The 13,916-nt window shown below is 36.3% G+C and overlaps 1 protein-coding gene across 1 annotated transcript in view; it reads left to right on the forward strand.

Annotated features, from left to right (window-relative positions):
• The window catches only part of LOC136242795 (uncharacterized), a 37,677-nt gene that overhangs the window by 22,221 nt on the left and 1,540 nt on the right, over nucleotides 1-13,916 (forward strand). The window contains exons 3-6 of the mRNA XM_066034278.1: nucleotides 1,469-1,893; nucleotides 1,949-2,004; nucleotides 7,476-7,583; nucleotides 11,175-11,515. Of these exons, the coding sequence (XP_065890350.1) occupies nucleotides 1,469-1,893; nucleotides 1,949-2,004; nucleotides 7,476-7,583; nucleotides 11,175-11,515 (930 nt within the window). The remainder of the gene's footprint in view (nucleotides 1-1,468; nucleotides 1,894-1,948; nucleotides 2,005-7,475; nucleotides 7,584-11,174; nucleotides 11,516-13,916) is intronic.

The following is a 13,916-nucleotide window of genomic DNA, read 5'->3' on the forward strand; positions in this document are numbered from 1 at the left end:
AAAAAATTAAAATTTTAAAAGGAAGTAGGGATTGATATAATGTGCATGCTATAAAAAGTAAGGAAACAAGCTCAAAAATGTTACAGCTGAAATGAGAATAATCCATGCAACAAAAAGTAAGAAACAAGTCCAATAAGATTAGATGGCTACTTGCTAAAATGAGACACATTTTAATACCTAATTTGATGAAGTTAGTCCCATTTCAAGATGTTAGCCAAAAGTAGGCATTAAAATGTGTCTCATTTTAGCAAGCAGCCATCTAATCTTATTGTACTTGTTTCCTTACTTTTTGTTCCGTGGATCATTCTCATTTCAGCTGTAACATTTTAAAGCTTGTTTCCTTACTTTTTATAGCATGCGCATTATATCGATCCCTATTTCCTTTTAAATTTTTAATAGCTAGTTTGTTCACTTTTTATGTCTAGCTTGCTAGCTATATTACACGATCACAACATTTCATACACTAGAATAGTACTTTTTGTTGTAGCGTTTTTTCTTTGCTCCTGTCAGAGGCATGATTAGAGCTAGCTACCTCGTGGTAAAACCATAGCTAAAATGACTACACAATCTTAAGACAATGATTTTTTGAATACTACACCCATACACTCTTGTTTTACTACGGCTGATGCATTAGTGTGCAAAAATCATGTGTGCAGATATGCCCGCCACAACTATCAATTATCTTTCGGGAAAAAGGAGAAGGCCAATGAATGATGAAAGTAAACGGCATGGTGCAGTGGACAAAACGTAATCAAAACAACAGATTCATGAATCTGCCATCATTACCTTGGCAACCTGAAATTTCTGGAGCCATACACCTAGCGCTACCAGGTCTTATGGCAGGCAGGCAGATGAAATGCAGGTGAATTTCAAAAAATTTAAAATTCACTGTACATCAAAAGTCGACTTTTCACTACGTTTAACCAAGGTACAGCATCGTTACAGCTGTACTAATGCATTCCAGGTGGTTTTTTCTGGGAAAATGTATTGCAAGGCTGTCTTTTAAAGTGCAAAAATTTATGAAGCCGTATGATTTCTTACCGATCCCTACTTATTAAGTACTATCATACTTAATGATGAGTACTACCGTACTTAATGATAACATTAATTAAGCAACCACAGAATTTTTTTGTAAGCAAACTGCAAAATACTGAATCTGTTTCAAAGATCCTCATTGCATAACGTGGTATCATGATGCAGATGTTAACAAATTTTGCTGGCTCAAAGCAGAAATGATATATTTTGTTATTTCTTTGTTATAAGACACTATTTTGCAGTTTCCAAGTATTTAAATAACTGTTCTGACAGAATCTCAAGATCAATGCTGTATTAAGGTGCAAGGTATATATACTGTAATTTTAGTGCCTCTACTTTAGTTAAAGTTGTGTTGAGAATATGGACATGCTATTTTGGTATCCTTAGCTGTGTGTGTGCCATGATGTATAGTTATACGTTTTCTTCCATATAGTGTAGTTTGTCAAAAATCAATGAATCTTGCTCAGAAGACATTTTCCACTTGTATGAAGCTCTTAGCCAGTCAAATTCATCTTGTGTTAATAGAACAAAGCATTTACTATGTGATAATCTGGACATTTGTTATAATACTTCTAATATAAAGTATATAATTTGTCAAACTGTACGAGTAGAGAACTGCAGTGAAGAATGGATGATTGACAAAACTGAAGAGTTTAATTGTGATGAATTTGTCCAGTTGAAGTGTTCTGATCAATTTGGTAACAATGGTTCTGTCTGTCTACCACTGTGTGAAAAATTTTCATATTTTGATGAAACATTTACCACTGCATATATTGTTCTCAATGGCATATCTAATGGGGTTAACATCATTGGAGGAATCGTTGTGGTGATTGTCTCTATTCGGAAAAGAAAGAAAATGTAATGCTATCTTTGTTGTTTGATCGTTGCATAACACTTTTTTGTCTTAATAAAGGTTTCTTTTCCCTCAAGTCTTGATAGTCGTAAATGCCATTATTATAACAACTGGATGTAAGTGTGTTTTAGAGGATAAACTTTATTTGTGGATGTGTGTATATGATTTTCCTGTTGCAATACAAAAGTGTTGGGGATGTTGATATCATGACTTGTATAGAAACTAAGCCAAAGTTTAGTTTGTATAAGAAGTCGGTGTGCCACACCAGTGTGTTATTAACAAAAAAGAGCAAAAAATCCAGTTTTCATGTATATGTGGCTTATATAACTGAATGAAGCAATTTTACGCTAGAGCTGGCTACATACAAAATTTCAGTGCATTGCCCAAGCCACTTGGGTTTTTCTTCTTTTTGCACATTTTTACAAAAAACCAAACTGATCACACTGAAGTTTAGCAAGGCAAGATTATTTTTCAACTCGGTGGAGTTATAACTGATTATTCATTTAAAAAGACTGATTTTCTGTCATGCCTAAAGGATAAACCACAGGAGGGAACAAGTTGAAAATTGGAATGTAGATAGAATAACCATCATAGTGCAAACTATTGTAGTTTGAAAGAAATGAAGGAAAATAGACTAACAGCCATGTAGTTATATTGCAAAAGCCAAATGTTTAATTGTAACAGAGTTTTGCTAATAAGGAACAGTTTGTTGTCGCACCTACCGGACATACCATGCACTTAAGGGAATATGTTGAAAATCAGTATGTAGCATTAATAGTCGTAGAAGAGTCTTATAATGTAGTAGAAATTGAACCAAACATGTATAACAAGTGTGCAATCAAGATACTTTAATAGTGCAGTCATCCTAACAGAGCATTCACTATCTCAGTTGCAAAAGTGAAACATAATATGTCAAATAAATGCACACAGTTAAAAATGTATAGATGTTCTTTCTGTTTTTGTGTAAGAAAAGGAAAAAAAGAAGTGATATCTTCACCAAAGCAGTCAAGCAATGAAGAAAAGAAATCAGAGGTGGCGGCTAAGAAATGATATGACAACATCACCATGTCTTTCTTAAAATTTATTGACCTTAACATCATTGCAGCTATTTCTTAGCTGTCACCTTTGATTTCACAATATTTTTCACCTTAGCCTATTTGAGCGGTCACACCCTTTTTTCACAATGTAACTGTTTTGGTATAGACCAAGACACGTGATAGTGTGTTGTGCGGCCCAGTAAAGCTGGTGCGGGTGCACAACAGACAAGTGTGTATTTTTCATGCATCCAGAGCTCTATAGTTTCAGAATGGAAATTATCCAATTTTGTTGTGGAAACTTCCTCTGGGTGGGGCACCTTCTATTCCAAATTTGAGCTGAATCCTCCCAGCCATCACTGAGATATGCACCTTTAAAGTTTATCCTTATTTTCTTTGTATTTTTCTTCATACTCTTATTCTTCTTTTTGCACCAATGAGAAAATCACTATAACTCGTGCATGCTTCAGTTGATTTACGTCAAATTTGGAGGACAGTAGAAGTGTCATATGACACATTTACAGTTCAATCTTTTTACAGACGGATAAGAACAAGCACAGTAAACTGCTTTAGGGAACAGGTTGAAAATTGGTTTGTAGATAGATTAACCATCAAAGAAGTGTCTTTTGGTGGTTGAAAAGAATCAAGATAAAAGACCATCAACTTATAACAAAAATGCCAACCATGTGTATCAAGCACGCGATCTTGTTTCATGGATAAAAAGCAATTTATTGTCACACTTACCAGGCAAACCACTGAAGGGGATAAGCTGAAAGTTGAAATGTTAGTAGATTAATCATCTTAGAAAGGCCTTTCAGTGGAATAGAATAATTGGTTTAAAACCTGTGAGTTGTAATGCAAAAACCAACTACCTGTAGCAAGGGCACAATAGAAATACTCTAGTAGTGCAGTCACCCTATTAGAGCAGTCAGCTACGTATTCTGTTAGAGCACTCACCATGGTACAAGTCACCCTGTAGAAAGTTCAACTATGCATAGCAAGTCACCCTGTAGAGAGTTCAGCTGTACAAACATGTCACACTGTAAAGAGTTCAGCTATGAGCAAGTCACCCTGTAGAGAGTTCAGCTACCAACAAATCATCCTGTAGAGAGTTCAGCTACAAACAAGGCACCCTATAGAGAGTTCAACTACCAGCAAGTCACCTGTAGAGACTTTCAGCTACATTTCAAGTCATCATTCAGCTATGTAACAAGTTGTCCTGCTACATTTCAAAGTACCCTGTAGAGAGTTCAGCTACAAACAAATTATTCTGTAAAGAGTTCATCTACATACAAACAAGTCACCCTGTAGAAAGTTTAGCTACAAACAAGTCACCCAGTAGAGACATAACAAGTCACCCTGTAGAGACTTCCGCTACGTGACAAATCACCCAGTAGAGAGCTCAGCTACATTACAAGTCGCTAGTAGTAGTAGTGAGTGATTTGTAATGTAGCTGAACTCTCTACTAGGTGACTTGTAGTGTAGCTGAGCTCTCTACTGGATGATTTGTCATGTAGCTGAAGTCAGTAGAGACTTCACAAATCTCTCTGTAGAGAATTCAGCTAAATTACAAGTCACCTAGTAGAGAGTTCAGCTACATTACAAATCACTCACTGCTACTACTGACTTGTAACATAGCTGAGCTCTCTACTGGGTGATTTGTACGTAGCTGAACTCTCTACAGGGAGACTTGTAATGTAGCTGAAGTCTCTACTGGCTTCAGTTCATGACAAATCACCCGGTAGAAAGCTCAGCTACATTACAAGTCGCCCAGTAGAGTTTAAGTACCTACATTACAAGTCACTAGAGAGTTCACCTACGTACATTTACAAGTCACCCAGTAGAGAGTCTGCATGAGCTATATTACAAGTTATCCTTTCGGTACATTGTAATATTTATTGACAACTGTAATTTACAAAAATAGTTCAAATTAATTTTTTTTCTCTTCTGTTCTTCCTACAGTAAAGAAACAAGTAAAAGTCAGCCCCAAAACTGGATTGTGGTTGGTTTTGGGACTTTTAATTACATAAAGATATCTATGCCAAAAACAGCCGAGCTGTGAAAAAAGAGTGCAGCCCAAGAAGGCCAGGGTGAAAAAAGTTGTGAAATGCCAAAAAATTACTGCAATGATGCTAATGTCAATCATTGTTAGTGACGAGTGATCATTGAAAATGATTGACATTAGCATCACTGCAGCCATTCTTGGCTGCTCACAACTTTTTTCACCTTGGCCTTTTGGGCTTTCTTGCCCAATAGTATCACCTAAAAACAGCCTCACTTTTCCTTTGTAACGGCTTGGCAATATTGGTTAGGCATAGCCAAGCCCATATATGTCTTCAGAACAACCCTAAACCCTTCCCGTAATGGCCACTTCACTTTTCAGTAATTGATTGTTGGGGCACACATTCAGACGCAACATTTATTTTATGGCATTCCTGGTGCCACTCTTTCTTTTGATGTAGTATGCGAGGGTTCAGTAGTCATAATCATGCTGTTAAAAATTAAACAAACAAGTAGAATAAAAAATTTTTAGGTTGGATTAGGGATCAAAGAGAAGCAAGGTGATGTTGTGCTACTTCTAAAAACCAGGCGCCATGCAGCAAACAAACCTAACTGGAATTAATTAAAAGTGTACTAAACTAATAATATTGGGTTTTGCTTTGTTGCTACATACACAATTGAATCATAATAATTTGTATTTTGTAATTAATAAAATATTTCATAATTCTGCAATTATGTTGCTAAGCACTGCTAAGGAGGCGTACCTCAAACAAAACATTTTAACCCACTAATAATGCACAGAAATATCTTCTTAACTGTTTTAATTGTCTATAACATTTTCTTACGCCAATTCTCCAAGCAAAACCTCAAAGCTGCTCTTCATTTTTATTTGCGTATGTACGAGCACACCCCCTTTTCATCTCGAAGGAATTCATTATACCCGGTAGCCTAGGAGGCCAGCTGTGTTGTTTTTCGGCTGTTTGACGTCTGTAGAGCCCTTCTTTACCACGTCCTTACAAACTCGTTTCACATGTATTTCAAACCGGCACGTATTAACCGTCTTAAACCAAAGCTTACCTGCCCAGAAGTTTAATACAGGCTCTATATAGGCAGTTTAATGCAGGCTCTAGGTGTGCGCCCACAGCCGGCCTTTGGCCAGCTGTGGGCGCACACCTGGTTTAAAAATAAACTAGTAAAACAAGGGAAGAGTCAAAAAGTAAGAGGTTGTCTATACCTGCAGATTACTAATGGCCATTTAATCCCTATGCTTCAGTCTATAACCATGACTGAATTAGGGATTAAAATAATATCCATTAGTATATCTGCAGGTATAGACAACCTCTCTTGTTTCACTACTTTTTAGTTATTCCCTTTTTTCACTACTTTCTTTTTTTTTCTTTGATCCCTAATCCAACTTAAATTCCTAATTTTTTCTTCTACTTGTATATTGTATACACTTAGTATCATATGGTACGAGTTTTGTTAAGACTACACTGTAGATAGATTTGTTAATGCTCTGTAATTCTAAGAAGAATGCATAGAGTAAATAACTGCTTATTGCTGTTATATATATAGTTTGGTTGTTGTTCTTGGCTTAATGTGCATGTGAGATGCTCATGGAACAATTATGACCAGATTTAGCAAAATCAACCATATGGGCGCAACAGCCAAAAATCAGATAACACCAGCATGAAGTTGCTGCGCTATCAGGCTAACAATTTCCACATCAAACTCGCCTTTAACTTGTCGGGTCTGCTTTTGGTAGACTGTTTTCTGGTGGCCTGTATAACCATGCCAGACATATGTACAGGTCTGTGAACAACAGGGAAGTGCTTTGGAGGGTTCGTACACTCTGGACAGACGAGCAGGGAGCTGAATGTGTGATGTATGTCTGTTTTGTGAGTTTTCAGTCTATTTCCTGCCTCTGATGGCCGGGCTGTTTTGTGGTCTGGTGCCTTCAATTACCATCCTTGTCCATTTTGTGGTCTATCTCTTGCCCACCCCACCACCCACCACCCCTTTTTGGGGACTCGTGATACAGCAACACTGGTGAAAAAACCTATCTAAAATGGCAGGAAACTCTACAAGAATTACCTTGGCCACCAGGTGCTCTTAAAGGTTGTGAATTGCTCCATCTTTGGTGAAAAATCCATGCGTGTAGCTACCAAGGCTGGTGAGTAACAATGCTTTAAATTATTAAAATATGTTTTTCTCTGAATCAGCAATGCGCCCATAAGGGTGATTTTCCAAAATCCAGTCATAATTTTTATCATCCATCAAATAAAGTACCTGATTATTGTCTGAAATTTACTTTGCATAGTTACTGTCTAAAAATAATGCATAATGCGTGCCTAATTCATGCAATCTTTATTTTTACTCAGGTAATCATCCCTGAATAGTTTGTTCAAAACTTTTTGTCTTTCATGTACAGTATGTCTCCTTGATAATACTTTTAATGTGCACAAGGCAACCTCATTAATTTGTGTCTCATTTTCTAGCAAGACAGTACACAATAATTGTATTCATAGTGTGTGTTATACTTTCCATCACAGCGTTCTTTTTGTTCATTGTTGTGCTAAGTGTAAGCACTAAAAATCTTCTGTGTGGAAAAAAGTTTCTTGCTAAAGAAAATCTTGCATCTCCATTTTGTCAGGTACAAGGTTAGTGCAATATTTGAGAAATGTGTATTGTGAAGTTGTTGATGGTAGACAATTTGTGATAAAACTATATGAAAAATACTAGGGTTGGAGTTACTGTCACTAAAACTTTTTTCAACCCTAATACCTGGCTAATCTGTGTTGTATTGAAACTATCAAACAGTACAGTACTACTACTGTATAGTATGTACCAAAATAAATGTCAGTCTCACCCTAACCCTAACATGTGTCTTTAGATATGCCTCAGTTGGTACAATACATACATCATACACTTACTGTTGTGTTCATTTATTTTTGTTTGCAGTGCAAGGTGTCAATTTGCAAATAAATGCTCACTTTTTTCTTCACAATGGCTTGGCAGTATTAATTAAGCCAAAGCATGCCTTCTGAAATCTGAAATGCTTCCCAATAAGTTTCTACGAAATGTGTTACATATCATGTTACGTATCTTACAGAATTTTTTACTAAAACAGGAATTGTTTGTAACTTTTATACCTTTTACACCACACCTCCAATAAACAAATTGATTCTAGGCTAACTTTATGTGTTATTCTCCACATGTAGGGCTGTGTAATGGGCAGAATAAAGCTGAAGACCACGTGAAATGGCTATTGTACTTATAGTATAGGGGTACGCGTATTGTCATACAATTATAACTTCATTCACCTGGCACAGTTCTTTCCTTTGATGCGTTGTTATAGAAGTAATGAATTATGGTAACAAACAATTGTAAGGAAAAATTAGGAATTTTACATGCTAGAAGAGTTCATTACAATAAAACACAAGATTTGGCAGTAAAATTTGAACATCAAATGCTTATCTGGCTTCTTTAGATGCCTTTTATTGTCTTGCACTTTTTATGTGTATAAGTTCACTTTGTACAGATCTAATAATATTTTTGAGAGTTTCAAATTCTCTGATTTATAGATGTGTTACCTATTTCTTGGAAATAGTTGAGCCACTCCATACTTTCCTGCTGTCAAATATTTCCTGCTATTTAGATCTAATCCAAAACAGCCAAGCTGTGAAAAAAAGGGTGTGTGGCCTTCCAAAAATAGGCTAGTATGAAAAAGATATCATATCAAAAGTGGTGGCTGCAATGATATTATACGGTCACTATTGCAGCCATTTCTTGACCGTCACCTTTGATATCACATCTTTTTCATACTAGCCTATTTTTGGAAGGCTGCACAACTTGGCTGTTTTGGATTAGATATCATTTCTTTTTGTATCTGTATACAGTACTGCCCAGAGGTAACGTTACACTCGCGAGCAGTTGACATTTGTGTAGCCAATTTTCGACCTGCAATTTCTTTGGCATGTGTATGCTAACTAACTCACCACCTGTAGCCGCGGTAGGCGAGCTCCCTCGGGTGAGTAACCGTGTGCCTTCGCACGTGATGTATTCCAGTCGCACGTGATGTATTCCAGTCGTGTCGAGTCATGGCCTGGATTTGAACACTCGCGAGGGATTGTAACGTTACCTCTGGGCGGTACTGTAGCTATGCTAGCTTTTGTCTATCTTTTTAAACCAGGTGCGTGCCCACAAGGTCGGCTGTGGGTGCGACTAGTGTACTGAAATTGTTTTCTAAAAGTGTGTGTGTGTGTGTGTGTGTGTGTGTACCTATCTATATGTTTGTCTGTATGCACCCACGTGAGCAAATGATAATAGCAGCCTGCACATAAGAAGTATAAGCTAAATGAAATCTGTATTAAACTTCCACACAGGTAAACTTTGCTCTGAGTTGGTTTGTGGTCTGAAATATGGGTGTGGCAACTCTCCTCAGGCTTTGTGAATTACCTTTCCTTCTGGTTTTACTGGCATTTAGCAACTGAAAAACAATGGTGCAGGCCTTATAGACTATCAGGAATAGCCTATCCCTTTAAGTTGCAAGGGGGCATGTCACATATGTACGCGTACGAAAATGTAGGGAAGCCTTGTGGCTTTGTCAAGAGAATTTATGGGGAAGGCACGATAGACAAGCTATAAAACAGTTGAGAAGATACCTCTGTGCAAAATATGTTAATCGTTTAAAGCAGTTTGTTTGAATAGTGCTTCCTTAGCAATGTAATAAGAAAATTACAAATAATTCACTAATACGAAACAATAACTTATTGCATTATTATAAAACAAATAATAGCATAGTATTTTATACACTGTTGAGGCTATAGCTATGTAGCTGCATGCTACCTGGTTTTTTAGAAGTAGCACAACATCAACTTATTTTCCTACAGGTAACAGAAGTACTAGATTTTAAGAGACATTTGTTTTGTCTATCTTTTATTTTCCTACGGTTAAACAGAAAAACTAGATTTTAAGAGACATTTGTACTGAAAATAAGTTTTGGATTATTTTAGTTGCTGAACATTGCATGTATATGACTGCTCTATAAAGGGATCTCGAAATGCGCTTGGTATGGTTGGTTTAACTTGTTGATACTTATTTAACAGGTTTCCAACATTACTGAAGGTTTGTACCTTGATAGTTACCTGACATGTGTGAAACAACTAGTTTGCATAAGCAGTTAGCTGGTTCTCGATCACATAACTCTTATGTATGTTTGGTATGTAGCCTGTCTACTTATTCAAAAAAAAAATTTGTGTAATACTCTAATAGAGCATACTGATACAACACGCATAGAATGTTCTAGAATTTCCATGGATGGGTGTATAGTAAACTAGCCATTTATAAGGTAGAAATTAAGTAAGGTGAGCAACTGAGTCAAACTGACAGCAGTGGCAGAGTGGTAAAGGGTTTAGGTGCATAGGTGTGGAGGTCCCTGGTTCAAACCTTGAACCAGATTTTTTTGATGTTTTTTGTGCACATTTTTTAAAATTTCTTTGTGACTGTTCTATTAGAGTATCTTGATTGTGCTTGTTTCACATGTTTGGTTATATCTTCTTACCTAATACTCTCATTGCAAAAAGTTTGCACTACAATAGTAACTTCATGTACAGACCAATTTTCAAGCTATTACGTCAAGTGGATTACTCTGTAAGTGTGTCAACAAACTGCTTTTGCATTTTTCAAAAATCATGCATAGTTCCCCTGTTCTTAATCCAATCAGTACGAAAATAGAACTATAATTGTGCTGCATTATGCTTGTACTGCCCTCCAAATTTGAAGTAAATCAACTAAAGCACGTGCAAGTTATTGCAATTTTTCTAAAGTGTGTGAAAAAAAAAATACGTAGATTACATAAGAAGATTAAGAAGAAAATATAAAGAAAATAAGACAAACTTTGAAGGCACATATCTCAGTAATGGCTAGGTGGAATTGACTCAAATATGAAATAGGAGGTGCCCTACTCCGAGGGAGTTTCCACAGCAAAAATGGTTAATTTCTGTTCAGGCACTATCAAGCTACGGATGCATGAAAACAGCATTTTCTTAGTTCCTGAAAAATACACACTTGTCTGTTGCACGCCAGCACTGGCTTTACTTGGCCGCACGACACACTATCACGTGTCTTCGTTGTGAAACTATCTGTCTCATAAATGATATATATTTTATCTCATTTTCGTTAGTACAAATACTACTTGTTATTTAGATTGTATAATTATCTGTGTTTGATTATTTTTATTATGTTTGTAGGATTTATATTAACATCTGGAGCGACTTTATACTGTATGTTCTTGCTGGTGTATGTGTTCCATCTCTCATTGAGATTACTATATCCTGTTAAATCACGCCAACTTGACCAGTCAGAATACAGTGGAAAGATTCACATTGTTGAAGTTATGTGTGTGTTCATTGTGGGAACTGTGCCATATCTGGTTCTTGCTGCAACATCCAAGTTTCAGATAACTGTGTTTCCTCCACTGGGATGTGGAGTCTCTGCAGCATATAATTTTTATGGTGCAATTGTTCCAACAATTTTTCTAGGATGTACTAGTCTTATTCTAATGTTGATTGTGCTTTACAAGATCCACATTGTAAGTTATTTACATTTTTATATACATGGATAAGTTAGGGCCAAGGCATGGCACCTTTTTGAAGGAGATAGTTACAAAGTTTGTTTGCACCTCCAGTTAAAAATAGTGATGTTACTTAATTATGGGGTCACCGTTATTTTTGTTAAACATGTCAGTATGTCAGTTATACACTTGTTGCTAGAGGCTGTATCCTCACACTTAGTATTGACAGGTGTTAGCCCACAACACAGTGAATGCATGTGTACAGTTGACGCAAAAGCTAGGTTCCGTTTAACTCTTGGTCGAAGTATCCTACCAGCCTTGACATCATGGTAGGTTGACTGTGAAGTCTAAGCCACACACCTAATTTGATCAAAATCGTTCCAGCCATTTCCAAACTATGGGTAGCCAAAGTTTTATTATTTTGTCTTTGTTTTTTTTTCTTCTTAAGGAGTTAACATGCAGGATTTTGCACACTTTGCAGGAATCACTATTAAATGCAATGCAAACATTTTTTTCCACAAATAAAGAGCATAAGTAGGGATTGCCCTTAAAATGACGCATGTCAACTAAATTTCCGCTATTAAAAATCATCCTAGAGACATTTTACACAATGAAAATCACTTTACAGAATAATATTAGTCCATTTAACATCAAATACAACATTAAAGACAAGGAAACACTTACAGGCGGCCAGATATAGAATTTTTTTTAAATTGCCAAAACTCAAAATTTTTTCTGCTGGCCTGTCTGCCTGCCTGACCACAGTCACAAGGCTGGAGGTCAAACGAAGCAGTCAAGCATGTATGGCCACCATTTTACGCCACAATGACAAACTCACCAGTGGCATGCATCTTTTGGGGTTCCGAAAGTGTGTGCCAACTGTGCCTTGTCTTTCCTTTTATCTTCAATCAAACTGGTTGTCATCTTCATGCAATGAAACCATATTGAGGTGTTAATTATCTGTATCAACACTTTCTTTGAGCAGCATATTTAGATGCCACAAAATTATTTAAAGCGCTTACGCTACTGTTAAGTACTGGATATACCCAGTAGATACCTGTAACTTCACGATAGGTTCGAGACCATGCCCATTAACCATCTTGGTTGATTAATAACAATCGAGTGTGCACCTCTTAACAATCTATTTACTCAAACACAATGACCACACACCCTTATTAGTTGTATTTATAATAATAGCACAGTGAAAATAAGCATGCTCCATTGGCTGACTTTAGCTACTTTAGTACAGCAATTACCCTAATAGAACAGTCACACGTGTATAGCTGTATGCTATAACAACAAACTAGTATATACTTTAAAAAATGAAGTAGGGTTCCAAGTGATGAAAAGTAGTGAAAAAAAGAGATGAAAGATGGTACGTATTACAGCAAAGCTCAGTGGGAAAATCCTTACTTTGGCAATACACATAATAATTGTGACCGTCTCAGCAAAAACCCGACTTGTTCGCACAAGCATGTGTATTGAGAAAATCAAAATTTAAAAAAAATTGGAATTACGCATGCTACAAAAAATACGCAAGTTTTTATCATGCCATTACTCAGAGAAGGAAGACTCAAATTGATTGAAACTATACACCATCTTATTCACCTACTCATGGAGAGTTCGAAAATTTTGTTTCATTTGTGTGTATCATATGCATTGGTTTACGATGCAGTAAACCTAAGCAAGATTGTCGTCATTTCTTCAACTAAACCACCTTCATACCCATATGTGTAAGTGACTACAGGGCTAATCCATAGTAAACATTTTAAGCCAAATTGCAACGTTGTAGACTAATGAAAACGGAAGTTATGGCTGTGAATGTAAGCGCCTGTAGTTTATTTTCAGTATAGTCACTGTACAAATCGATTATCTTGCTCTTCCTATTGTCTATAGCACTATAATTCCAAAACTACTCACCATAGAAGGCTGAAAGTTTGGTGATCCATTCCTTGGGCACTGCAGATAATGCTGAGAAAATATAAAAAAAATCAGAAAGTGTGTGAACAAGTCAGGTTTTTGCTGAGACGGTCACAATTGTCATAACATATACCAATGTAAGGATTTTTTTCACAGAACTAACTGTAATACCATCTTTCATCTCATGTTTCACTACTTTTTATCACTTGGATTACTTCACTTTAAATTAATAGTTTTTAAATATACTCTATAAATGAAGTTATGTACCAAGTTTTGCTACAAATCCAATAAACGTTCACTGTGTTATATGGACATTTTATTTGGGTAAAATGATTGATCTGCTACAGGGCAACTCACTTCTTGATAAATGGCATGTACACATCATAGCAGTGATAGTTTCAAAGAAATCTTAGTACCAGCTACAGAGTTACAAGGCAAAAACCAAAGAAATGAAACATCATAGGGCCAAAATACTCTAATAGAACAGTCATCACAGGGA

The sequence above is a fragment of the Dysidea avara genome, chromosome 13, assembly GCF_963678975.1.
Source record: "Dysidea avara chromosome 13, odDysAvar1.4, whole genome shotgun sequence".
Taxonomy (NCBI): domain Eukaryota; kingdom Metazoa; phylum Porifera; class Demospongiae; order Dictyoceratida; family Dysideidae; genus Dysidea; species Dysidea avara.